The following is a 26,832-nucleotide window of genomic DNA, read 5'->3' on the forward strand; positions in this document are numbered from 1 at the left end:
GCGGACGTGCGGCCTCTCCTGGCTCTGCAGTCTCTCTGCATGGCTTCATGCCTCCACTGCCTCCACTGGCCCCCACTCACAGGGCCTCTCCTCACTTCTTCTTTGGGCCTGGGATGCCCTGGAATGCGGGGTAGTCTCCTGCCCACCAACAGATGCCCTCTTGCAGTCACGGAGGCAGGGTGGGCTCTCGTCTTCCTTCAGGCACCACTCTTCTGGCTGCAAATCCGCCCACAACCAGGCACTGGCGCCTGACTTCCGGGTCGGGTCGGTGAAAAACACAAACCCTGGCTTGGGCTCACAGCGGCGGCTCCTTCCACCAAGGTATCAATGCAGATTTGGCTCCCGCTTCAAAGCAGCATAAAAATGTGGGGTGGGCTCCTGCTTTAAAGGAACACAAAAATGCAGGGTGGGCTCCCGCTCCACCACGAAGCACGGAGGAATCCCCACACCGGGGTTCCCTCTAAATGCAGTTCCGCGCTGCAGGGCACCAGCACTCTCCCTGTCCTCGGAGAGCGATATATCGCTTACAAGGCGCTCTGTCCAAGTTTCAGGGGCACTAGGCTGGGCCCAAGCAGGCCAGCTCACAGAGCCTTCCAGCAGGGAGGAAGTCCCTTGTGGCGGTTCCTCCTGGGGCCCAGCAGCAGCAAGTCCCCAATCCCAAGGAAGCACACCGTCATGGGGTCACAGCCAAAGTACTTATTCAGCTTTTTCCCTTTGTCTACCCTGGCACAGGGCTTTGGGGAACCAGCCTGAACTGCTTCTGAGGGGTTTGTAGCACTCTGTTTACAGGGCTCCTCTTCCCCATTGTCAGGTGGAGGCTCTGTCATCAGACCACCACAGGAGGGTGGAGCCAGCATTGACACAGGCAGGCACAGACGTCCCACTACTCTAAATGCAGATCTCCTATTCAGCCTAGCGCTGACTCACCCTACCCTCCCTGGAGACACACACCTCACCAGCCCCTGTAACTCCAGAGCCAGACATGCAATACACATCAGGCAGGCAGACACATAGAACACAGAAATGCCAACTTCTAAATGTGGCATTTCTAAAATAGTGATAAGTCTGCGCACACCATTGGACAGTGTTAGAACTGGGGGTCTCTAGTTGGCAGAGGTAGGTACCTTTGACCAAAAAGGGACCCTTGCTTCTAAGTCAGGGAAAGGGGATTACACTACTGGATAACACTTACTCAGCAACTTGGTAGCTTGGCACGAGCAGACAGGCTTATCTCAGAGGCAGTGTGTTAAGCATTTGTGAACACATACAGTAATACAGTGAAAACACTACAGATGGACACCACACAGGTTTTATAAAAATAGGTATTCTTTATATAGACTTAACACAAGCCCACAAAGGACAAAAATCCACAATACTGTACTCAAAATAGACTTAAAGATGGTAGAAGTAACTTAGTTTAAGTTGATGATAAATGCGACAAAGTTCTCACAAAAGTACCTGGATGCGTAACGCAAAACAAACGAAAAGTTTGCAGGGATGGAGATGCGTCGCTTCCTTACTTCGGGGGAGACGATGCGTCGCGTCTCAATGCTTGCGCAGAGTAGGGTATGCATCTTGGTCCTTACCGGAGAGGAGGTGATGCGTTGATTCTCGTACTGCGTGCTGGTTACGATGCGACAAGATGGCGCTGCGATGCGACAATCCGGTGTGATGCGATATGATGGTCCCCTTGATGCGATGATGTGAAGACGTGCAGCAAACTCTGTAACTTTGGAGCAGCGACAGGCCCTGCGACACGCTTCTCCGGTGATGCGACGGTGACCTCTGCGGCGACGACACTCTTCTCCGGTGATGCGTCGGGTAACAGCTTTGACGAAGGCATGCTTCTCTGGTGATGGGGCGGCAACGACCTCTGCGACGGTGACACGCTTCTCCGGCGATGCGAAGGCAACAGCTGCAACTGTGACACGCTTCTTCTTCGTTGAGTCGCGCTTCCAGCTCCCAGTGACACGCAGGCTTCTGCAGACAGAATTCCCAGCAAGGAAATTCAGAGGGGACCTGGTGGTGAAGTCTGTTGTCCCTGAGACTTCAGCAGGAGGCATGCACAAATTCAAGCCCTTGGAGTAGTATTCTGCAATATGATTAAATTTCTTTGAAAGTTCCCTCTCCTCTTTACACAGGCAGGGGGGCAGTCCAACTCCTACAGCTTCCTTGGTTCTTCTCCTTGGCAGAGGTTTGTCTTGTTGTTCCAGAAGAGATCTAAAGTCTTGGGGTCTGGGTCCCCATATTTATACTACTAAATATTTTGTCCTCTGAAGGCAGAGGGGCCTGTACCTAGTCCAAACCAGTTCTCTGCAGTCCTGGAGCACTTTGTTTACAGGACTCCTCCTTTCCTTTGACAGTGTGGGCCAGGGCTATCAGACACACCACAGGAGGGGGAGCCAGCATTGTGGAAAGCAGGCACAGCCCTATTCAGACCTAGGTGCTACTCCACCCACCACTGTACATGCAGATAGGTCTATTCAGCCCTGTGCTGACTCACCCTGTCTCCTGGAATCCTCCAGCCCCTGTCACTCACAAAACCAGACACACAATACACAAGCTAGCAGAGGCAGGCTGGATGGTTAGGTAAGAAAATACCTCCTTTCTAAAAGTGATATTTTCAAACACAGAATGTTAAAACCAACTTTACTAAAAGATGTATTTTATCATTCTGAGTTCAGGCATACTAAACTCGAATTTCTACCATGTTCCCTGGGCCAGTTAGGATTATAAGGTGTTATAATTAAACTTCCCATTCTGGCATGGGGACTGGTAGCCTTGCGATAGTGAAAAACGAAAATGGCTGCAATTCACTATTAGGACATGCCACACACACCAGGGCATGTCCTACCTTATACTTACAATGCACCCTGCCCTTGGGCCTACCTTGGGGGTGTCTGATATGAAGAAAAGGGAAGGTGTAGGGACTGGTATTTGGGTGCACTTACCAAGTGGACATGGCAGTACTACACTGCACACAGGCTTCGCAATGGCAGGCCTGAGACACATGTTACAGGCTGCTTCTGTGGGTGGCACAACCAGTGCTGCAAGCCCGCCAGCAGCATTCGATTTACAGGCCCTGGGCACAAATTGTGCACTATACTAAGGTCTGACAAGTAAATCAAATAATCCAATCATGGAGTCACTAATCCATTCATCAATTGACAATAGGAAGAGCATATGCACTTTAGCACTGATCACCAGTGGTAAAGTGCCCAGAGTCATAAAACAGCCAACAACAGGTCAGAAAAAATACAGGAGCAAGCCAAAAAGTTCAGGGATGACCCTGCAAAAAGGGACAAGTCCAACACACAGCATTTATTATTTCTATTCCAACCATATCAAACTTGACCACGCTGCTCCTCTCATATCAGGAATTACCACTGAAATCCTTATCAGGGAATCCCCAATGGATTCCTATGAGAGGGCAGCCTCACAGCAGTGAGAAACCAAAATGGCTGTTTGTCACTACCAGGACATGTCACACACTTAAGGTACATGTCCTACCTTTTACCTACAATGCACCCTGCCCATAGGGCTAGCTAGGGCCTAACTTAGGGGTGACTGACATGCAGTAAAAGGGGGGGTCACAGACGTGGCACACACTTTAGGTGCCACATCACAGTGATAGTAACACTGCGCACATAGGACCTGCAATGGCACAGGCCTGAGACGGGTTTGCAAGGCTACTTTGGTGGGTGGCGCAATCAGCACTGCAAGCCCACCAAAAGCATTTAATTTACCAGCCCTGGGTATATGAGATACCACTTTAGAAGGGACTGACAAGTACATTAAATATGCTAAACAGGTGTAGACCAATCTTACCATGTTTACCACAGAGAGCACACGCACTTTACACTGAACAGCAGTGCAAAAGTGCCCGGAGTCCTAGAACCACCAACACCATGTCAGAAAAAAAAGGCTAGGAGTAAAGCAAAAAGTTCAGGGATGACCCTGCAAAAAGGGCCAAGTCCAACAGACGGTTTATAGTTTCTAGCTTTTAGTGGTGCAGTATTTTGACCTCCAAAAATTTGACTAAGTCTGAAGGTTAAACTGGAGCTTAAGCTTTTCCAGTGTTATAAAATGACAGCTATTTATGTTGAATTATTGTTTACATCATACATTTTACTTTTCTTGATCAAGCGACTACATGAAAATGGAAATCCATCTCCATCACAAGAAATTGAGATTTTTATTTCTGGTCTTTTAAATCTTTTTGAGATTCTTCCAGTTCAGGATAGGCAAATGGACTATGGTTTTATTATTTACAGTTTGTGAGTGCACTTTACCCCCTTTCAGGAGCACAAATCTGTTGTGAGTAGAATTTGTTGCAAATAGGCAACCCATTGCATAATGTATTAGGACACTGCCATTCCAGGCTGGAGAGGAAGTCTGTACATATTTGCTCCTCATTATGCACTAAATAGTGTAAATCGGAATGGTTAAAAATGTAGTCATTTGATTGGAAGAACATATATCCCTTTAATTGTACATGTGCCCGAGGGGGCAACCTTTGACAAATGTAGTTATAGATCATGTGGATATTTATATTATGCATCAGCTTTCCAATATCTCACTGAATGTTCCCTCCTGTATTAGTGGTCAATAGAGGGATTAGTTCAGCATGTTTTGGTCCCAAAATCACTTTGAGAGAATTTAGTGCGGTACTTTTGGGTTGTTTAATTTTTTTTTTTTATTTTGCCTGTCATGCATCATGCTTTGGTGATGGCCGTGAACTAGTCTTTGTCACTGTGAACATTTTTAGATCCTTTGAAAGAACGTTTAATTAAAATACAAAAATAAAATAGTTAACGTCATATGTGGAAAGTTAAAGTGCAAATTTATATTGCACTGACACGATATTGAAAATTTGCAAAATTCAGTATGTAACTATACTTATTAGCACTGGGCCTTAAAGTGCCTGAATCATCTTGTTTTTTCAAGTGGCTTAACCAAATGTGCAAAGACATACATAAAATGTGTAAAAGCTGACCTTACCCTGACATGCCTTTAATGAAAGCCTCACATAAAACCGCAGAATTGTTTTTAATAATAATAATGCTTTGAAAATGTTTGCTTGAAAAAATTATCGTAAGTTGAAATAATGAAAGAATACAATGCATGAATAAGAAATGTTGACCCTTTTAAAATATTGTTCTCATTTTATAATGAAAGGATTTGGTGCTGAATAATATTTTGTTGCCGCTGATGTTTCTATTTCCCATAACCAATTGTTTAGTTAAAATACAAATTGCTTTATTGGAATTAGAAATGTAGACATGCTCATGGGAAAAGAAGGTCTGAAATCGAAAGGCCTCATTTGTAGTCACAATTGCAAATTTGTTTCACATCTCAAACTGTCTGTTATCCATTGTTCAAGATGTGGGAAGGAAGAGGAGAGCTTGTTCTCAGAGGAATCCTAAGAGCCGATTGGATGAGAGGAAAAGAAGATACACTTGGGTGCCGATCACGATCCGGTAAAAAATTCCCCCGTGCGACTCGTATCGGGTCTTTTTACCGTACGAATCGTCCAAGTGCCGTACGAACTGGCAATCACGATTCGCATGGTAAAAAGTCCATACGACCCGCACCGGGAATCATTCCCCACACGTCCTCGGGTCGGAAAATGTGTCCGACACGTCCTCGGACGATTTACCTTACAAACGTAAAAATCCAAGTCCGACCGAGGAATCACGATCCATCCCGTGCGTCCGAGCCTACAACCGTATGGAAAAAACACCGTCCGCACCGAACACCAATAGCAACCATGGAGACATGTGCCCGCATACGCGCCCAACACTCCCCCCAGCCCCCGTACGTCCGACACGTACCCCCCGTATATGTATACCCCCACCCGTCTATGTACACCCCAGTACGTTCCAGTCGTACCCCCACCCCAGTACGTGTCGTACCACCGTCTATGTACACCCCCCCACCCCTGTACGTGTCGTACCACCGTCTATGAACACCCCAGTACGTTCCAGTCGTACCCCCACCCCAGTACGTGTCGTACCACCGTCAATGTACACCCCCCCACCCCTGTACGTGTCGTACCACCGTCTATGTACACCCCCCCACCCCTGTACGTGTCGTACCACCGTCTATGTACACCCCCCCACCCCTGTACGTGTCGTACCACCGTCTATGTACACCCCCCCACCCCTGTACGTGTCGTACCACCGTCTATGTACACCCCCCCACCCCTGTACGTGTCGTACCACCGTCTATGTACACCCCCCCACCCCTGTACGTGTCGTACCACCGCCCATGTACACCCCAGTACGTTCCAGTCGTACCCCCACCCCAGTACGTGTCGTACCACCGTCAATGTACACCCCCCACCCCTGTACGTGTCGTACCACCGTCTATGTACACCCCCCCACCCCTGTACGTGTCGTACCACCGTCTATGTACACCCCCCCACCCCTGTACGTGTCGTACCACCGCCCATGTACACCCCAGTACGTTCCAGTCGTACCCCCACCCCAGTACGTGTCGTACCACCGTCTATGTACACCCCCCCACCCCTGTACGTGTCGTACCACCGTCTATGTACACCCCCCCACCCCTGTACGTGTCGTACCACCGTCTATGTACACCCCCCCACCCCTGTACGTGTCGTACCACCGCCCATGTACACCCCAGTACGTTCCAGTCGTACCCCCACCCCAGTACGTGTCGTACCACCGTCTATGTACACCCCCCCACCCCTGTACGTGTCGTACCACCGTCTATGAACACCCCAGTACGTTCCAGTCGTACCCCCACCCCAGTACGTGTCGTACCACCGTCAATGTACACCCCCCACCCCTGTACGTGTCGTACCACCGTCTATGTACACCCCCCCACCCCTGTACGTGTCGTACCACCGTCTATGTACACCCCCCCACCCCTGTACGTGTCGTACCACCGCCCATGTACACCCCAGTACGTTCCAGTCGTACCCCCACCCCAGTACGTGTCGTACCACCGTCTATGTACACCCCCCCACCCCTGTACGTGTCGTACCACCGTCTATGAACACCCCAGTACGTTCCAGTCGTACCCCCACCCCAGTACGTGTCGTACCACCGTCTATGTACACCCCCCCACCCCTGTACGTGTCGTACCACCGTCTATGAACACCCCAGTACGTTCCAGTCGTACCCCCACCCCAGTACGTGTCGTACCACCGTCAATGTACACCCCCCACCCCTGTACGTGTCGTACCACCGTCTATGTACACCCCCCCACCCCTGTACGTGTCGTACCACCGTCTATGAACACCCCAGTACGTTCCAGTCGTACCCCCACCCCAGTACGTGTCGTACCACCGTCAATGTACACCCCCCACCCCAGTACGTGTCGTACCACCGTCTATGTACACCCCCCCACCCCTGTACGTGTCGTACCACCGTCTATGAACACCCCAGTACGTTCCAGTCGTACCCCCACCCCAGTACGTGTCGTACCACCGTCAATGTACACCCCCCACCCCTGTACGTGTCGTACCACCGTCAATGTACACCCCCCACCCCTGTACGTGTCGTACCACCGTCTATGTACACCCCCCCACCCCTGTACGTGTCGTACCACCGTCTATGTACACCCCCCCACCCCTGTACGTGTCGTACCACCGCCCATGTACACCCCAGTACGTTCCAGTCGTACCCCCAACACAACCTTCTAAGTACGGAGCGCACCCCATGCCCCAACATCACAACCGCATGTACGAGTCGTACAAAGCCACACACAAGGACCAAATCGTACAACCAAATGGCCCATGTACACACCGTACACACGCTCAAAACGCACGTACACAACAAGGACAAAACAAAACAACTCAACAATACACCATTCGCAAGGCACACAGCCACTAAACATGGCCAACAACCACTAAAATAACACAATCACTGACCTGCAACTGTCAAAAACAAACAGAGGCCCAATACACCACCACTCCTTATAACACACCCACCCAAAATTCAAACACTGCCACACCCACCCATGGACCAATAAAAAGGGCCCACACACACAAACCATGAGCCTTTGCAACAGACCCACTGCTGCCAGACACCACAGAACCAGACTACAAGCGACACCACATCTTACACTTGCACACCTTCACACGACCACCCTCACAAACACCCTCTCATCACATTCACACACACACACAACCATCCACACCCCCCCCCAACATCCACACACCCCCCACACCCACACCATCCCCACCCACACCCCTCACCATGCCCACTACCAAGAATCCAAAGTTCAGTCACCGAGAGTTGGAGGTCCTTGTTGATCAAATCCTCAGAGTCGAGCCACAGATCTTTGGAACATTGGTCAGAAGCACCAGCCAGGCAGCCAAAACAGCCATGTGGCAGACCATCGTCGATGCTGTGAATGCTGTTGCGGACACCAGGAGGACCAAGCAGGATTGCCAGAACAGGTGGTACGATCTGCGGAGGAGGGTCAGAGCCAAGAGACAGGAGGAACACGACCAGGCCAACGCCACCGGAGGAGGGCCCTCCCGCAGACCCGTACAGTACCATCCCTGGGAGGAGAGGGTGATGGCCATACTGCCGGTGGAGGCAGTTGAAGGAGTAGAAGGACTCCGAGACCCGGGTGAGTACACAAACAACGCACCTCACATGGGGGGAACTGCAACCACAACCAAAATTAATAACAGGCACGCAAACACCACAAGCCATCGCATTACTCAACCACACTCCATGAGCAGGCACATGCCACTGCTGCCACCATGCCCCATGCACCCAGCTGGACAATGTCAAGTCACAGGCCACAGAAGACAACAACACATGACACGGTAACCCGGATGGCGGGAGTGTGGGCACCAAGAATCACATAGTGCGACTCCAAAGCAGACAACAATGCCCTCTGCCCATATGGCCTAGGTCACAGCCAGACAAACACTGTGTCCCAACACAGGAATGACTTGCCAGCAAATGGCGGATGCCTTGCATCAACACATGGGGGTGAAGGCACTGTTTTGCACATGCCAGCAGCTAATGAACAGCCAACAGTGTGAAAGAGTGGCAGCACACACCACCACAGCAGCAGCGCACAGACACACAGCAGACAAAATGGGTGCCTGGAGATCAGAAACAAACTCACATCAACAGGCCAAGGGCCACTCAAAGATCTGCTAACAGTGTGTGCCCAGGAAGCTGGGCCAAGGTGACAGAGGGTGACACACGGAGGGAGGGAGAGGGGGACACAGAGGGAGGGAGAGGGGGACTGAGAGGGAGGGAGACACAGGAAGATGGACAGAGGGAGGAGGCTGACACACAGAGGGAGGGAGAGGGGGACAGAGAGGGAGGGAGAGGGGGACAGAGAGGGAGGGAGACACAGGAAGATGGACAGAGGGAGGAGGCTGACACACAGAGGGAGGGAGAGGGGGACACAGAGGGAGGGAGACACAGGAAGATGGACAGAGGGAGGAGGCTGACACACAGAGGGAGGGAGAGGGGGACACAGAGGGAGGGAGAGGGGGACAGAGAGGGAGGGAGACACAGGAAGATGGACAGAGGGAGGAGGCTGACACACAGAGGGAGGGAGAGGGGGACAGAGAGGGAGGGAGAGGGGGACAGAGAGGGAGGGAGAGGGGGACAGAAAGGGAGGGAGACACAGGAAGATGGACAGAGGGAGGAGGCTGACACACAGAGGGAGGGAGAGGGGGACACAGAGGGAGGGAGACACAGGAAGATGGACAGAGGGAGGAGGCTGACACACAGAGGGAGGGAGAGGGGGACACAGAGGGAGGGAGAGGGGGACAGAGAGGGAGGGAGACACAGGAAGATGGACAGAGGGAGGAGGCTGACACACAGAGGGAGGGAGAGGGGGACACAGAGGGAGGGAGACACAGGAAGATGGACAGAGGGAGGAGGCTGACACACAGAGGGAGGGAGAGGGGGACACAGAGGGAGGGAGAGGGGGACAGAGAGGGAGGGGGACACAGGGAGATGGACAGAGGGAGGAGGCTGACACACAGAGGGAGGGAGAGGGGGACAGAGAGGGAGGGAGACACAGGAAGATGGACAGAGGGAGGAGGCTGACACACAGAGGGAGGGAGAGGGGGACACAGAGGGAGGGAGAGGGGGACACAGAGGGAGGGAGAGGGGGACACAGAGGGAGGGAGAGGGGGACAGAGAGGGAGGGAGAGGGGGACAGAGAAGGAGGGAGACACAGGGAGAGCAAATCAGTCCTTTGGTGTGTGGGAATGTCTGCTCGTCAGCAGGTGGACTGCGTGCATGTAGACAAGGGTGCCCAGTGCCAGAACCCCCCCTCTTCATCATGGCAAAACGCAGGGCCATGTCACAACCTGTACACGAGCACAAGGACAGCCACCTGCATCATATGAGTGTGTGGATCCACTCCATGTGCACATGTACAGTGCTACAAGGAAGGCGCAAACGCATAGCTCGGCACACATGCACACTCCACTGCTGACTGCAGTCACACTTGACGCAGCAAGTAAGACTGTGCCACACATAGTTAAAGGGGCCAAATTGGTGCCCAAGGGACACACACATGCACAAGTGCACTGTGAGTGGAATGCAAGACAGATCCTAATTCCAAGAGGAAATGTGCCAACTTTGTAACGGATGCAACATGGATGTTGCATGGATCAAAAGTAACATTGTCTCTCTCACACACAGGTCAACGTCGTGCTGCACCCCCCAACACTGGGGGGGAACACTCACAGGACCCGGATCTGCAGGAGACCGATCCCACCGGCAGCGACCACTCTCACCACTCTGCGGACGACCCCGACCGACCTGGCCCCTCTGGTGTCCAACCACCTGCAGCACCTGCGTCAGGTACAACCGTGCCAACCACCACCCCCACTCCTGCCACATCCCAGGAGACACCCAGGATCCCTGCCCCAACACCACAATGCAGCCAGGCTCGCCAGGAGGGACACGGTGTCCCGGGCACCCAGGAGGAGGCAGGCGACAACGCCAATGCCACCCCTCAGGGGTCCCGGAGACCCCATGTGCCCACAAGTGCAGGCCAGACGCAAGTGGGCAGGGGTGGTGGGAGTGGAGAGCGGCGGAGGCGCGAGCCTGACCAGTTGGCTGGGGATCCGGTATTTTCACATGTCCGTAACATCCTGGACTCATACCGGCAGGACACCACGGGCATGGCCCAGGTTGTGTCCGTCCTCGAGGGGATCAAGGTCCAGCAGGCCCAGCAACATGCGGAGCTAATAGCCTGTCTACAGCTACACCAACGGAGGATGGAGGACAGACAGGCTGAGCAAGTGACGGCGTCCCAGGGGATTCACGCTGAACTCCGTCGGATGGCCGACACCATGGCCGACCCTCCCTGTGCCAGAAGGCGGAGAACATCACCACCCACAGGGAGGGATCATGAGGAGGAGGAGGAAACATCCGACGGAGCATCCCAGACGTCGTCACGGCCTGCTGCTGAGGTTCCCCGCAGGAAGCCGGGTCGTCCACGGAAAGGACCGTGAGGGTGGCTGCTACATCACCATCTCCCAGGACACCTGGCCTGGCACCTGGCCCACTGGAGCAACAGCATCACAGCATCAAGAGACATTCTCTGCCACATGGCCCTGCTGGTCACTGGCTGACCAATGTTGACAAAGACTGTGGCATGGACTCTGAGGATTTCCAATGGCAAGGACACCAACTCCCCTACTGAACTTTGGATTCCCTAATCCCGGAAAGGCCCTCACTTGGCCCCCCCCCCCAATAATAAATCACACTATTATGAGTTGATGCCTGCTGGTAGCATTATTACCTAACATGTGTCTTGTACAGTCTAAACATGCCTGAGTCATCTGTTCACTTCAACCATCCACACCCTGGGGCCTGAGTCTGGCACAGGACACATGGGTCACAGTTTTCTAGGCAAGACAGACATGGAGCACCATACACACCCGTGATGGTCAGAACCAGCTGAGGGGGTGGCCGAACAACCGTGCTGACAGACACATTGAGTACAGCAACAGTCATGCGCAGAGGTCAGGGATCCTGGCCCGTGTCCTGGGGGGCACCCAGGTACGTGAAGACAGGTGGCAGAACCATGTCCTGCAAGCTTGAGTCCGGTGGATGCAGAGAATGGGGTCATGGACAACGTTGGATGCATGGGGATGGCACATGTCACAATACCCACACAGTCATGGACATCATGCCCATTACACAGTCTCAGCACACACACACAGCTTGCATCTTGCCACTCGACACATTGACACATAGCCACAATCAGGGAATACCATGCCAGACATGCAGGATGCACCGTGCCAACACACCAGCATTGACTGAGAAGAGGCACCTTGGAGGCATAGGGACATCTTTAATAGTCATGTGTTTGGGATTGCAGAGGCAACTTGAAGTACACATGAACACATCATGTGGAGTAACATGTGGCTCCAACACTGGCACCCCACTCTGCAGCACAAATGCGTGATAGCCATGGAACTGGCACACAAGTGTCGGATAATAGCTAAATACCCACAGCTGCTCACGGAGAGCCTGCCATACACCATACATCCGCTGATGTGGAAGTCCCACGCCATGTCAAGACAATGTTAACCGTATGTGTCCGAGGGCAGTGTCACACACATTGATGCCTTCATCACAATCCACCATCCCATCACTGATGACTGACAACCAGGCAGCCCATCTATTCAGGTGTACCCAGCTGCATGTCGTGTCCCATGGGGATGCCACATGTCTGCAGAGGACCCAAACCCCGACCGGGGCAGTGTGCACACATCGTGAACAACTGCCACACCCAATACACCCCAGATGCATCCCTTACCCCATGGAGACTTCCAAACGTGTCCGTGCCTGTAACGCTGAGTCAGCCCACGATGCCATGTCCATGAGGAATAGCAGTGCCACAACAATGCAACCAGCAAACGGCATGCGCAGGTACCTGGGGAAGAGAGACACACAAGAAGTCAGCCACAAGAAGCACAGCCACTTGCATGTGCATGTACTCGACACATGTATGTATGACAACATGCTAGGTCACAATTATGTCTGGGGAAATACTACCATCACTGCCACCATCACTCCAGTGACACACCCACACACACCTCTGACCCACGTGCCATACATGCAGGTGGAGACACACATCACAACGCATGCCACACGTGGACCAATGCGTGCACACTCAGACCCTGGTACTCACCACTAAGCAAAGAAGTCGCGTATGAGCCGAGTCCGGATGTCCTCTTGAGGCTCCACATCCTCCACATCACTAGCCCCATTGCCAAGCCCTTCGTCCTCCACGGGTGGATGGTCCTCGTCATCTTGATCCAGGATGAGGGGCACAGCTCTTTCAACTGCCATGTTGTGCAGCATGCAGCAGACCATGAAGATCTTGCAGACCTTCGCCGGGGCATATGGGAGTGCGCCGCCGGTCTTGTGGAGGCACCGGAATCGGCTCTTCAGCATGCCAAACGTCCTCTCTATCACTCGCCTTGTCCGGCCATGGGCGGTGTTGTAGCGGAGCTGGGCCGGCGTGATGGGGTTGCGGAGAGGTGTCAGCAGCCAAGGCATGTTGGGATAGCCAGCGTCCCCTAAATGGAAAGCACATGGACATCGTTAGAACTGGCGAAGCGGTAGTGCTGCTCGGCCAAACAGAATACAGGACAGACAGACTGTACCCACCAACAACACATGCACGTTCGTTGCGCAGCTGCATCATCATATCAGGCATCCCGCTACGCCTCATGATGTAGGCATCGTGTGCTGATCCTGGAAAACGAGCACAGACATGTGAAATCACCATGTTGGACAGACACACCACAAGGGCATTGATGGAGTGGTAGTGCTTCCGATTGCGGTACGCCACCTCCCGTGCGTGTGGTGGTACCAAACCTACATGTGTCCCATCTATGGACCCAATGACATGGGGCATCCCTCCCAGGGCATAGAAACCACGTTTGACCTCAGTCATCTGTTCAGGGGTTGGGAACTTGATGAAGTCATCCAGGTGAATCAACATGGCCTCCAAGAAATCATGCAGCACACCGCTGAACATGCTCTGGGACATGCCACCAACATGGGCTATGGTATATTGGAAGGTACCCGTGGCAAGGAAATGTAGGGCAGCCATTACCTTCAGCTGGGGTGTCAGTGCCGTAGGATACCTGTGCTGCGGTTGCAGGTGTGGTGCCAGTCTCGCCGTCAGCTCCAGAATCAACGGTTGGGTGAAGCGGTAGAGCCGGATCCTGTCATTCTCCTGCATGGTGGCCAAGTCTGGAATTCTTCGGGCAACAGGAGGCGCTCTGCAGTAATTTGGAAGTGACAAGGAAGAGTGAGTGCACTACGAGAACAACTCATGTCTACTGAGCACATGTAAATCTGCCAATACACACATGCCACATAGGGAGTCAGGCATGTGCTACATGCCCAGGACACGTATGGATGCAAGGTGACACTCCTTCCAAGACCCAGCTACACACGGTGATTGAGAACCTCCCCATGCCACGCCATGGGAATAGCTGTGTCCCAGTGCAAGTGAACAGCCCGACGCAAGACAGAAGTGACATACACACACACATCAGCAGAAGTAGGATGCCGATTGTAGAGACTGGTAGCGGAACACCGGAGCCACAGGTCACATGACATTACAATAGGCCTGCCCACACACCTTGCCATGAAGGTGCACATGTCATGACTCACCACACATTCCTTGTGAGGATGCTGACATGGCCTTGTCACGCTACTCCGTGTCCCATGCATACATGTGCACCTCACATCAGATACCACATGTGGCATGGTGTGCAGAACAGTGTGCAATGACAATCTACACACAGACACATGTTGGTTGCTGCAACGGCTGCAGCTTTTGAGGGTGCTACAACATCAACCTGATGTAAATCCCGGACACATAAATGACATAGTCACATTGTGCACTGTGGGTAGTGACAAGTCAGGTGTCATGACCCCTGTACCGGGCATCATGGGACACTTCCGTGTGTTGGTGTCCGTGCCATGCCAGTGACGCTCACCCCAAGTGCGCAGTACGACATGCACACATGTCAAAGGAGTCAAGGGCATGCCTGGCACACATTGCACCCTCACACAGTACACCTGTACACATCTCATCATACATCTGGTGCCTCCTCCACTCAGGAGGCATGTTCCACATCACAGCCTGTCACACCTGTGCCCCACACATGTAGTAATGCACAGACGATGCCTTGATGTCCATTCCTGGACAAGTATGTCCATCCATGGACAAGTATGTCCGCCCTATTCCTACCTGTGTGTCGACTATCACCACAGTGATGTGTACAAACCGGCGTACTGCTGCTAAGAGGGCCTGTGTATGTTCCCCAATCACTGTGGGAGTGCTGCCGTATGTGTACCCATCGTGATGGCGAGCGTACAGGCATTTGTACGGTCCGTACCACAACGAGTACGCATACGCGTGCAGACCCATAGTGATAGTGAGCGTACATGCGAGTGTACGGCCCTCTCACTATGGGTCTGCACGCGTATGCGTACTCGTTGTGGTACGGACCGTACAAATGCCTGTACGCTCACTATCACTATGGTTCTGCACGCGTATGCGTACTCGTTGTGGTACGGACCGTACACTCGCATCTACGCTCACTATCACTATGGGTCTGCACGCGTATGCGTACACGTAGTGGTACGGACCGTACAAATGCCTGTACGCTCACTATCACTATGGTTCTGCACGCGTATGCGTACTCGTTGTGGTACGGACCGTACACTCGCATCTACGCTCACTATCACTATGGGTCTGCACGCGTATGCGTACACGTAGTGGTACGGACCGTACAAATGCCTGTACGCTCACTATCACTATGGTTCTGCACGCGTATGCGTACACGTAGTGGTACGGACCGTACACTCGCATCTACGCTCACTATCACTATGGTTCTGCACGCGTATGCGTACTCGTTGTGGTACGGACCGTACACTCGCATCTACGCTCACTATCACTATGGGTCTGCACGCGTATGCGTACACGTAGTGGTACGGACCGTACAAATGCCTGTGCGCTCACTATCACTATGGGTCTGCACGCGTATGCGTACTCGTTGTGGTACGGACCGTACAAATGCCTGTACGCTCACTATCACTATGGTTCTGCACGCGTATGCGTACACGTAGTGGTACGGACCGTACACTCGCATCTACGCTCACTATCACTATGGTTCTGCACGCGTATGCGTACACGTAGTGGTACGGACCGTACACTCGCATGTACGCTCACTATCACTACGGGTACACAGACCCATAGTGATAGTGAGCGTACAGGCATTTGTACGGTCCGTACCACGACGAGTACGCATACGCGTGCAGAACCATAGTGATAGTGAGCGTACAGGCATTTGTACGGTCCGTACCACTACGTGTACGCATACGCGTGCAGACCCATAGTGATAGTGAGCGTACATGCGTGTGTACGGTCCGTACCACTACGTGTACGCATACGCGTGCAGACCCATAGTGATTTTGAACGTCGGCATGCATGTACGGGCCGTTGCCATGCATTTGGGGTGCCCTAGGGCCCGGAAACGCACCGTACCTGTGTGTGATTCTCCTAATTACATAGGGGACAAGTATTAAGGCCTACATGCATGCTGGTTGTCATGGCGACCAGGTTCAAATTTCGATTTTGTTCTGGAAGGTGCACAGCAGAAGTCAGTTGGAATTCTTCTACTTTGTTGCAATGTGTTTGTGGGGCTGACATCATGCAGGAGAATGAAACCGATAGAGAACCCACAGACTGCTAGGTTTGAAGGGATTGGTGGAAACATAGGATGCAAATGTGAGTGACCAATCACTCTGTACTCCTGTGCATGAGACTGGGCAGAAGGCCACATATAAGGCAGCCAGGTCCCATGAGGGATTACTTGCCTGCACATCTTTGCATTTGTCGACCAAGCTGCTGCTACTGATTCCCTGGAACCATGTCAAGGGCTGTGGAGAGGACACAGCCATTCACCCTGGAGGAGAACATGGCTCTGCTGGATGTGATCCTCCCACAGTACCCCATGCTGTATGGGCGACCAGGGTATCAGGTGAGTGCATAGGCCACTGCCACAGACTGTCCCTATGTTGTGACTGTGTCTTCAGGCATTGTGACCCGGTGTGACACACATGCCATGTACTGTCGGGGGGGTACCAGGGGGGGGGTGCCTGATGTCTCCCAGCAGTGCCCTGAGACAGGAGGGGTGTGTGCAGAGTCCTCCCAGCAGTGCCCTGAGACAGGAGGGGTGGGGACCTATCACTAACAGCAGTGCCCTGAGACAGGAGGGGTGGGTGTGGAGTCCTCCCAGCAGTGCCCTGAGACAGGAGGGGTGGGTGTGGAGTCCTCCCAGCAGTGCCCTGAGACAGGAGGGGTAGGGACCTATCACTAACAGCAGTGCCCTGAGACAGGAGGGGTGGGTGTGGAGTCCTCCCAGCAGTGCCCTGAGACAGGAGGGGTGGGGACCTATCACTAACAGCAGTGCCCTGAGACAGGAGGGGTGGGTGTGGAGTCCTCCCAGCAGTGCCCTGAGACAGGAGGGGTGGGGACCTATCACTAACAGCAGTGCCCTGAGACAGGAGGGGTGGGTGTGGAGTCCTCCCAGCAGTGCCCTGAGACAGGAGGGGTGGGGACCTATCACTAACAGCAGTGCCCTGAGACAGGAGGGGTGGGTGTGGAGTCCTCCCAGCAGTGCCCTGAGACAGGAGGGGTGGGGACCTATCACTAACAGCAGTGCCCTGAGACAGGAGGGGTGGGTGTGGAGTCCTCCCAGCAGTGCCCTGAGACAGGAGGGGTGGGTGTGATGCACAGTGTGAGCCTTGATCATTGATTGTGACATTGCCATCATTCCACCTGAGTACCCACTATGGCACGTACTGCCTTTTCCCTCACCAGAGGATGATGTCCCTATGACAGAGGTGCAATGCGTTGTCTGCATTACATGCCATGTAGTAACCAGCTATTATGTTCACATATGTCTCTCTGTGACATGTGGCTGGTGTATTGATGTGGTGTCACTTGTACTTCCTCACAGGTAGGCGCCTCTGCCAAGGAGCAGATCTGGCTGACCGCCGTCAGTGCCGTGAGGCGTGTGGATGGTCGGAGGCGGAGCCTGTCCCAGGTAGGAAACGCTGGCAGGATATCCGGTGCTGGACGCGGAGGATTGCACGGCTCCTGCTGGGGGACTCACCTGAGAGCCACAAGAACCGCGGCCGCCGCCGTCTGACCCACCTCCACAGGCGTGTGCTGCCGGTGGTCTTTCCAGACCTGGAGAGGCGCTTACAGGCGATGCAGCAGGCGGAAGGGGGTAGGTACATGTGCGTTTGTTGTGTGTCACCGGCATTTGTAAGGGCACAGTGGCATTAATTCACTGGCAGGGTTTAAAGGTGCTGTGCCCATCCAGTTTGCCCAAGTGTAGCGCTGCGCCCCTGCCACCCTTCCCCTCCTTGCAATGTGTTCCCTGGTCTGTGTGTAGTCACTCCTTCACAAGGTAATGTAGGCTGGCGCTTTGTCCACGAGAACAATGACTGTAGCATCATGGGTGGTGGTGGTGGGTAACAGGTTGTGGGACCTTGCCTGTGAACTGTCAAGTTCACTGCATGTGGGTTCCATGTCAGTTGGCACTGATGCTGGCTCCAGACATGGGAGTTGGTCTCTCATGTGTCATGCCTTACAGCGCGCATGTCCTATGTAGTGGCCTGTGACATGATGTGCATGAGTGTGCGCTACGCATAGTGCAGGGATGGTGACGTGTGTAGCAGTCATTCCCATTCAGCCATTCAGTAGCATGTAGTTGCGTGCCCAATACTGTCCCCTGGGGCACCTTATCCTCAGTGTTGTTTGTGTCATCATCAACGTGGACACTCTCACTGTCTACAGCGTAGGTTGTGCTCTGTGCCATTGTCCCCTGTCACCATGTATATAGACGTGCTATTATGTACAGGTGTCCACTGTGCAGCCTGACCTGATTGTCCCTCTTCATACTCACAGTTGCCAGTGCCTGTGTGTCTTGTTATACTCATCTGAGGATGGGCACTGGTACCTCATTATTTGTACAGGCGCACCTTTGCTGTTTTGCGTCCAATCTAGCCTTTTGCCTGCCACTGTGTTTATCACCCAGACTATGAGATGTTGGTGCCACCTGTGTCTCAGCAATTAGCATCGTGTGGGGGTTGCTTGGGGCGGGCAATGCCTATGTGTCAAATCCTGATTCCTAATTGCTGGGTCTGGACAGTGTGTGATGTTACTGGACACACACGCAAGGTGCAGTGACCGAGTTATGTTGGGCATGTTTGCAGCATTACCTATGCAGCATGTGTCTCAAGTTCATGGATATTGTCCCTGGTCATAGGTATTTTCACAAACGCTGTGTGGTGCAGAGGCAGTGCAGGATTGTCCCCAGGGCCTGGGTGCTATGTCAGACTCCGTTTCCTGTCATCAGCTATTGTCTCATGCTCTCCATGGTATTTCAGTGGCATGGTGGCTCAACCAACTGTGTTTCATGCCCTACATCGGTACCTTGTTTTGCAGATGTTAGGGATCTGCCTCTTCAGGCTATGCAATGTTGACTATGTAGATTGGACTCATGTGACAGATGTGTACAGGTGTCTGATTAATTTCTGTCTCTCCACCCTGCCCACAGCATCGTCGGGGGACACAGAGGGAGACATGGACACGGACCAGGCGGAGGGACCGAGCACCAGTGGCAGCCGTGACATCGGGGCTGGCACATCGAGTGGGACAGAGGCGGAGGATAGTGTGGCCGAGGACCTGTCGACTGGCACATCAGACTACGAAGCTGACAGGTCCGAGGAGGATGTCTCAGGGTTGGCGGAGGCTGCACCAGCAGCTGACAGTGGAACAACACCTGCCACCGCCCCCTCAGTTCCCACCAACCGCCTCCCACTTGCTCGTGTCCCTTCCCAGCGTGCCCGGTCACCGCATGTCTCATTCCTGCCAGGCACCGCACCCCCTGCCCCTGTCTCCACTGCTGCCGCCAATGCTGAGTCTATGGACATCCAGCGGCAAATGCAGGTTGGTCAGGCTGTGATCCTGAATGTCCTCCATTCCCACGGGAAAACCCTCACCAACATCGAGGCATTCTTGGAGGGCATTCATTCTTTGCAGGCTGACCAACGCAACTTGCTGAGGTCCCTAGACTCCACACTGACTGCAGCAGTGGGTCTCCTGCAGCGCGACCTCCCCCCACCTACCCCTGCCCCATCCACACTTCCCACTTCCATGCCTGTCCCACGTACACCCAGACGTCGGCATGCACCCACCACAACAGACACAGGCACCACACCAGCAGGGAAGGTCCACCGCACTCCTCCTGACACGCACACACAGGGTGAGATAGGCACACCCACTGGGTCGGGGGGCAAACGTGTGACACGCAGCCAGAGTGGGAGTCCGCATTCCACACAATCCACTCCCTCCAAATCCCCTCCCCTCAGCTCTCCTGGCCACATCTCCCCCAAGGACTCCTTCATGGCCGCTCTGTCCCTGAGCCCCACAGTTACGCCACCACGCAAGCGGTCAAGGAAGTCCTCGGTCAGGGTGGTTGAGTCTCCCCCCCTGTCTCCACCCTCCCCCGGTGGCGCTGCAACCCATCCCTCTGAACCCCCCCCCCTCCTTGGGGCCTGAGGTCACTTCGGGTGCAGGGGACTCCCTGGAGGACCTTGCTAAGGTGTGTAGTGCCATCCTGGCCTCCGCCTTTGGCCATGACACACCCCCTGTGGTTGAGTCCTCCATCCCTGCACCCACAACGCCGCCCCTTTGCCCTGATGTCCCTGCGGTGCCTGTTGCTTCCCCCCCCCCGATGCCCTCACCAGTATGGAAGACGATGGCATTTGACTGTGCAGGCAAGGTAGGGGACACACATCCCACTGTGTCCCCCATGCAGCTGGGAATAATTGACTGCCCTATGGCCTTTGTTGACTTTGAACTGCCGTTGATCCACGGACATTGTGCTCATGCTGATTAAAGCTTATTTTTTTTTTCATTATCACACTTCTGCTATGGTGGTATTGGTGTTGGTGGGGCTGCTACATTGTTTTGGGTGGTGTTTAAGGCTTTGGGTGTGTGGGATTTGTAGTAGTGTTCTGCTCTTTGGGGCCACCCTAGGATCTGTGTGCCATCACAAGGTGTTGGCTAACTTCCTTAGGTCATGTCAGCAGTTACTGCATGGTTCAATTGTCCCAGGGTGTATTCCTTCCTCTGTGTACCCAGTTTCTTCCCTGCAGGGTGTTCCCAATGTTTAGCGCAGAGCTGTGTGTACATGAGCTGTGTGTGTGACGGAGCCCTTCTACTTTGGCCATGCATGCATGGCCATGTCTCCACCTGCAACAATCGTGGCATCCTTGGTGATCACTGTACTTGTGTGTGGAGTCAGTTGACATGAGTTCATGGGGACATGTTCCCTTGTAGGCAGTATGGATTTGGGTAATTGTGGCATCACACACATGTGTTACACCCCTCCTGGGTGTGGACACTGCTGGGAGGACTCTGCACCCACCCCTCCTGGGTCTGGACACTGCTGGGAGGACTCTGCACACACCCCTCCTGTCTCAGGGCACTGCTGGGAGGTCTCTGCACCCACCCCTCCTGTCTCTGGGCACTGCTGGGAGGACTCACCACCCACCCCTCCTGGGTCTGGACACTGCTGGGAGGACTCTGCACACACCCCTCCTGTCTCTGGGCACTGCTGGGAGGTGTCTGCACCCACCCCTCCTGGGTCTGGACACTGCTGGGAGGACTCTGCACCCACCCCTCCTGTCTCTGGGCACTGCTGGGAGGACTCACCACCCACCCCTCCTGGGTCTGGACACTGCTTGGAGGACTCTGCACACACCCCTCCTGTCTCAGGGCACTGCTGGGAGGTCTCTGCACCCACCCCTCCTGTCTCTGGGCACTGCTGGGAGGACTCACCACCCACCCCTCCTGGGTCTGGACACTGCTGGGAGGGCTCTGCACCCACCCCTCCTGTCTCAGGGCACTGCTGGGTGGACTCTGCACACACACCTCCGATTTCTGGATATGTGCGCTTGGCACATACACGGTGGGGTTACGCACACTGCATTAGAGGTGAGGGTACGTGTCTACTGACACTGGTGTGGTGGGGGTACGCTCCGTACGTCCGCGGGTGTGGGTACGGGTCGTACTTACACTGTTGGGCAGGGGGGTACGCTCCTTGCATTCGTGGGTGGGGGTTCGAGTCGTACTTACACTGTTGGCATGGGGGGTACGCTCCGTACGTCCGCGGGTGGGGGTACGGGTCGTACTTACACTGTTGGGCTGGGGGTACGCTCCGTGCGTCCGCGGGTGGGGGTACGGGTCGTACTTACACTGTTGGGCTGGGGGTACGCTCCGTACGTCCGCGGGTGTGGGTACGGGTCGTACTTACACTGTTGGGCAGGGGGGTACGCTCCTTGCATTCGTGGGTGGGGGTTCGAGTCGTACTTACACTGTTGGCATGGGGGGTACGCTCCATGCATACGCGGGTGGGGGTACGGGTCGTACTTACACTGTTGGGCTGGGGGTACGCTCCGTACGTCCGCGGGTGGGGGTACGGGTCGTACTTACACTGTTGGGCTGGGGGTACGCTCCGTACGTCCGCGGGTGGGGGTACGGGTCGTACTTACACTGTTGGGCTGGGGGTACGCTCCGTACGTCCGCGGGTGTGGGTACGGGTCGTACTTACACTGTTGGGCAGGGGGGTACGCTCCTTGCATTCGTGGGTGGGGGTTCGAGTCGTACTTACACTGTTGGCATGGGGGGTACGCTCCATGCATACGCGGGTGGGGGTACGGGTCGTACTTACACTGTTGGGCAGGGGGGTACGCTCCTTGCATTCGCGGGTGGGGGTACGGGTCGTACTTACACTGTTGGGCTGGGGGTACGCTCCGTACGTCCACGGGTGGGGGTACGGGTCGTACTTACACTGTTGGGCTGGGGGTACGCTCCGTACGTCCGCGGGTGGGGGTACGGGTCGTACTTACACTGTTGGGCTGGGGGTACGCTCCGTACGTCCGCGGGTGGGGGTACGGGTCGTACTTACACTGTTGGGCTGGGGGTACGCTCCGTACGTCCGCGGGTGGGGGTACGGGTCGTACTTACACTGTTGGGCTGGGGGTACGCTCCGTACGTCCGCGGGTGGGGGTACGGGTCGTACTTAAACTGTTGGGCTGGGGGTACGCTCCGTACGTCCGCGGGTGGGGGTACGGGTCGTACTTGCACTGTTGGGCTGGGGGGTACGCTCCTTGCATACGGGGTGGGGGTAGGGTCCGTACATATCCGTCCCCACGCTATGTGATGTTTGTGCGGCCCGTACCCAGGCCTTTGCCACGTGGGTGCGATCCGTCCCGCCATTGTTGGGGTGACGTGTGTGGGCGTGGTCCGACTCGTACCCACGCTCTTCAGGCGTGGGTACGGGACGTACCTGTCTGGTTGTGTTGCCGGTTCGCGTGGTGACGGACTTCCGTTGTGGCGGTCGCTGGATTATCAGGACACGCCCCCACCCCCTCGTGGTGACCAGGGCATGGGAGTCAGGTATGTCCAGGCCATGTGTAGTGTGTCACTCATGTGGTTGTTTTGTGGCCTGCCCTGGTAGTGCCACCCCCACCCCACCCCACTTTCCCCCCTCCCTTAGTTATTCTGACCTTCTGCGGCGTCTGCGTCGTAACCTGTAGAGGAGGTGTACTGCTATGAGGGCAGGGATGACTCGTAGGTTCGGGTCCATGTCTGTCCGTCGCGTACTGGTACTCCTTGCTCGCGTCGTCCTGTCGCGTACGGGTCCTCCTTGATCGCGTCGTCCTGTCGCGTACGGGTCCTCCTTGGTGGCGTCGTCCTGTGTGTCCGTCACGTACTGGTCCTCCTTGTTCGCGTCGCCGTCTGTCCGTCGCGTACTGGTGGTCCTTGTTCGCGTCGTCCTGATTTTCCGGCAGTTTTTGGGTGCCGCAAAATATTCACCGTGCGGGGTGACGTCGGTGCGAATCGTGATTCCTGGGTCGTGAATGGCTGGCTGCGTGCGTCCCGACGTCAGGTCGGCGCTTTCCCGGATCGCATTGGTAGGTGTTTTTTGTTCGGTCGGTCTTTTTTACGATTCGTACGGTAATGGTGTACCCGTGCGAATCGTAATTCCATGTTTGTATATTTTGACGACCGGGTACGCGTCGGACGGAGAATATGCTCCGTCCGACGGTTCGTACCCGGTTTTTACCGGATTGTGATCGGCACCTTGGACTACAGCATTTCTTTTTGACTGTTTACATTAGTGCGCCTTCCTAGAGTATGTTAATGATTTGTTTCCAGACCCTTACCCCACACACTTTTTTCACACAGAAGCTGAATGCTAACAGATTAATGCTGAAGTCTGAACGCTGATGATTTTCCATCCTTCTCCAAAACTATTACTAATTGTAGTTTGCTACTGCATGATTATTCTGTCTCAACTGCTGAGACTATTGGGTTTCATGAACCTCTCTTTATTCTCATTTATGGTGGCCAAGTTCCATTGCACATTTGAGAGAACATAGATCAAGGATCAGCTCTGTACATGAGACGATAAAACATAAATAAGTTAAACTCATTTTTGCTCTTGCAGTTTCCATTATCACAGCCATTTTGAGACAGAAGACTCTCCCATGAGTTATTTGTTGGTTTGATTACAGTTTTAAACAGGCTTTTAATGTATAGCAAACTTTCCAGTAGGCAGTAGGCAGTAATACAGTCTGTATGTGTTCTTGTTTTCAAAGACCAATCATTGCATTTTAACAAAATTATTCTTTGTTAAATGTTGAACAGAATCTCAGTAATGATTTATTTATTATGATCATCATTTCTCCAATATAACTATGGAATATACATATAACAATAACAAATAAAAAAAAGAATTACATCAGAAAGATCTATAAGCCTTTAAACACTAGTAAACATGTTTAATGCAGCTCATGAGGTGATGTATACATTAAAGAATCAAACTTACCGCCAGTAATAGCATAGCTGAGTTGGTCATTTGGTGAATCCCTGTCCGAACACTGCAGCTTAAGGATGGGTGCCTTATTTGTAGAAAGTATATACTCCTCATAATATGCAGGATTGCAGACAGGTGGCTCATCATTAACATTCTGAAAATTGAGTAAAGGTTTATCCATTCAGATAACATTCAGTGGATTATGATTGGGTATGTGTTTCTTCCTCAAAGGGACACCACAGAGAACTGTGTCTCTGCTAGGGCTGCAGCATCAACACAACATAAGATGATCATGTGATATTTACAGTGCTTTGCAATAGTTTATGAAGAAAGTAAAATCCTAATTAACTTAAAATACAATAGTCTGCACTTATTGCCTAGAACACATTTACGATTATAGATGATATGTAGTTCAAGTAGCAGGGGGTAAAGGTTTCCCTCCTATAGACCAACATTAAAATTAAAAATTGGACAGCTGCAATGCAACAAGTCCCGTGTCTACTGCAATAAATTCTTCTTCTCCACATTGAGTATTGAAGTCTCATCTTTTTAAAGCTACAATGACAACCAACTCTTGGGGCACCCAGTAGCAACAATGTAATCCGCAGATAGTCCACCATATCAAAGGCCATATAGTATTCCATGGATGCATAGCACAGAGACCCCGGGAACAGGCTTTGCCTAGCGATGGTCAGCACCTCTATGAAAACCAATTTTGATAGATGGTAGTATATCCACAGCAGATACAATTCTTCTACTCCATCTAAGTATAACCCAGCAAAAATCTTAGGTATGGGGTTTGAAATGGCCAGGATCCTGCCAGTCCTGGTAGACTACCTATTGCCCTTTTCTATATATTATCCCCAAGAGTGCACCACAACACATGTAAGAATAGTTAACAGTGGCAACAGCCTATTGATGTAGAGACAACATACATTACGGCACATTCCTTGATTTAAGTGAATGATCAGCCTAGCAGAGGGGCCTACAGCATTGGATTGCGAATTGAACTTGATGATAGTCAGAATTTAACTATACTATAAATTCAACTCTATGTTCTAACCCAGGCCTCTCTAATGCAAGGAATCTGCAGGGTTGTTGGTAAACACGAGAGTTAATAGGTATAAAATCCAGTTTTTCCCTAATATTGTTATAGATGGACCGCTGTTAGCAAACAGGTCTGACTGCTTTTGAACTAATTTCCAGAACTCCTGAGCACTGTCAGGCATCTTTAAACTGCAATAAAATGCAGCTAGCCATTGGTGGTGAATTAGTTATTTGTGACTGTAACGTTTTTGATTGTTTTCAAGAGGCTGTTTGTATAGAGGTAAAATAAGATCTCAGCTCCCTGGTGAAAGAAGTATGGACTCAACAGGAGCTGGTAGCACACAGAAGAGCAAGACTCAGCAACATGTTAATTTTGAACTTTTAATCTATTCTTCTTTTGGTTCATTATGAGTTGTAGTGCACCCAACAACTCTTAAGGGTTTATGAACGGGTGCCAGTTTCTGCTTGGACATAATTTCTATAGAAGCAAGGATTCACAGTGTCAACCAGTATCGCAAAACCGCACCTCTAGAAAATCAAGTAGATAGTGGCAGTACATTACTGGGAGCACCATTCAGCCAATCGAACTTGGAAGAGGCAAACTAAATGGGCCAGAACATTCTCACCACAGAAACTGATTGTGACAACTTTAGGAGTCTTTTACGTCCTATTCTTTTGTGGACCAAAACTGATCGGTAAATGTACTGCAATCACCAATATCAAACAATGTAGATAGGTTAATGATATTTCCTTCTTCTGTGCTCATAACAGTTGGTAGGAAAATTAGTAGCATTAGCCATAAGGCAGTCAATTTAGGAAAG

The 26,832-nt window shown here is 52.9% G+C and overlaps 1 protein-coding gene across 1 annotated transcript in view; it reads right to left on the minus strand.

Moving 5' to 3' along the window:
* The window catches only part of LOC146855233 (cadherin-related family member 3-like), a 628,588-nt gene that overhangs the window by 143,266 nt on the left and 458,490 nt on the right, over positions 1–26,832 (minus strand). Inside the window, exon 18 of the mRNA XM_085651100.1 lies at positions 24,977–25,118. Within this exon, the coding sequence (XP_085507226.1) occupies positions 24,977–25,118 (142 nt within the window). The remainder of the gene's footprint in view (positions 1–24,976; positions 25,119–26,832) is intronic.

Source organism: Triturus cristatus, chromosome 4_1, assembly GCF_964204655.1.
Source record: "Triturus cristatus chromosome 4_1, aTriCri1.1, whole genome shotgun sequence".
In the NCBI taxonomy this organism is placed as follows: Eukaryota; Metazoa; Chordata; class Amphibia; order Caudata; family Salamandridae; genus Triturus; species Triturus cristatus.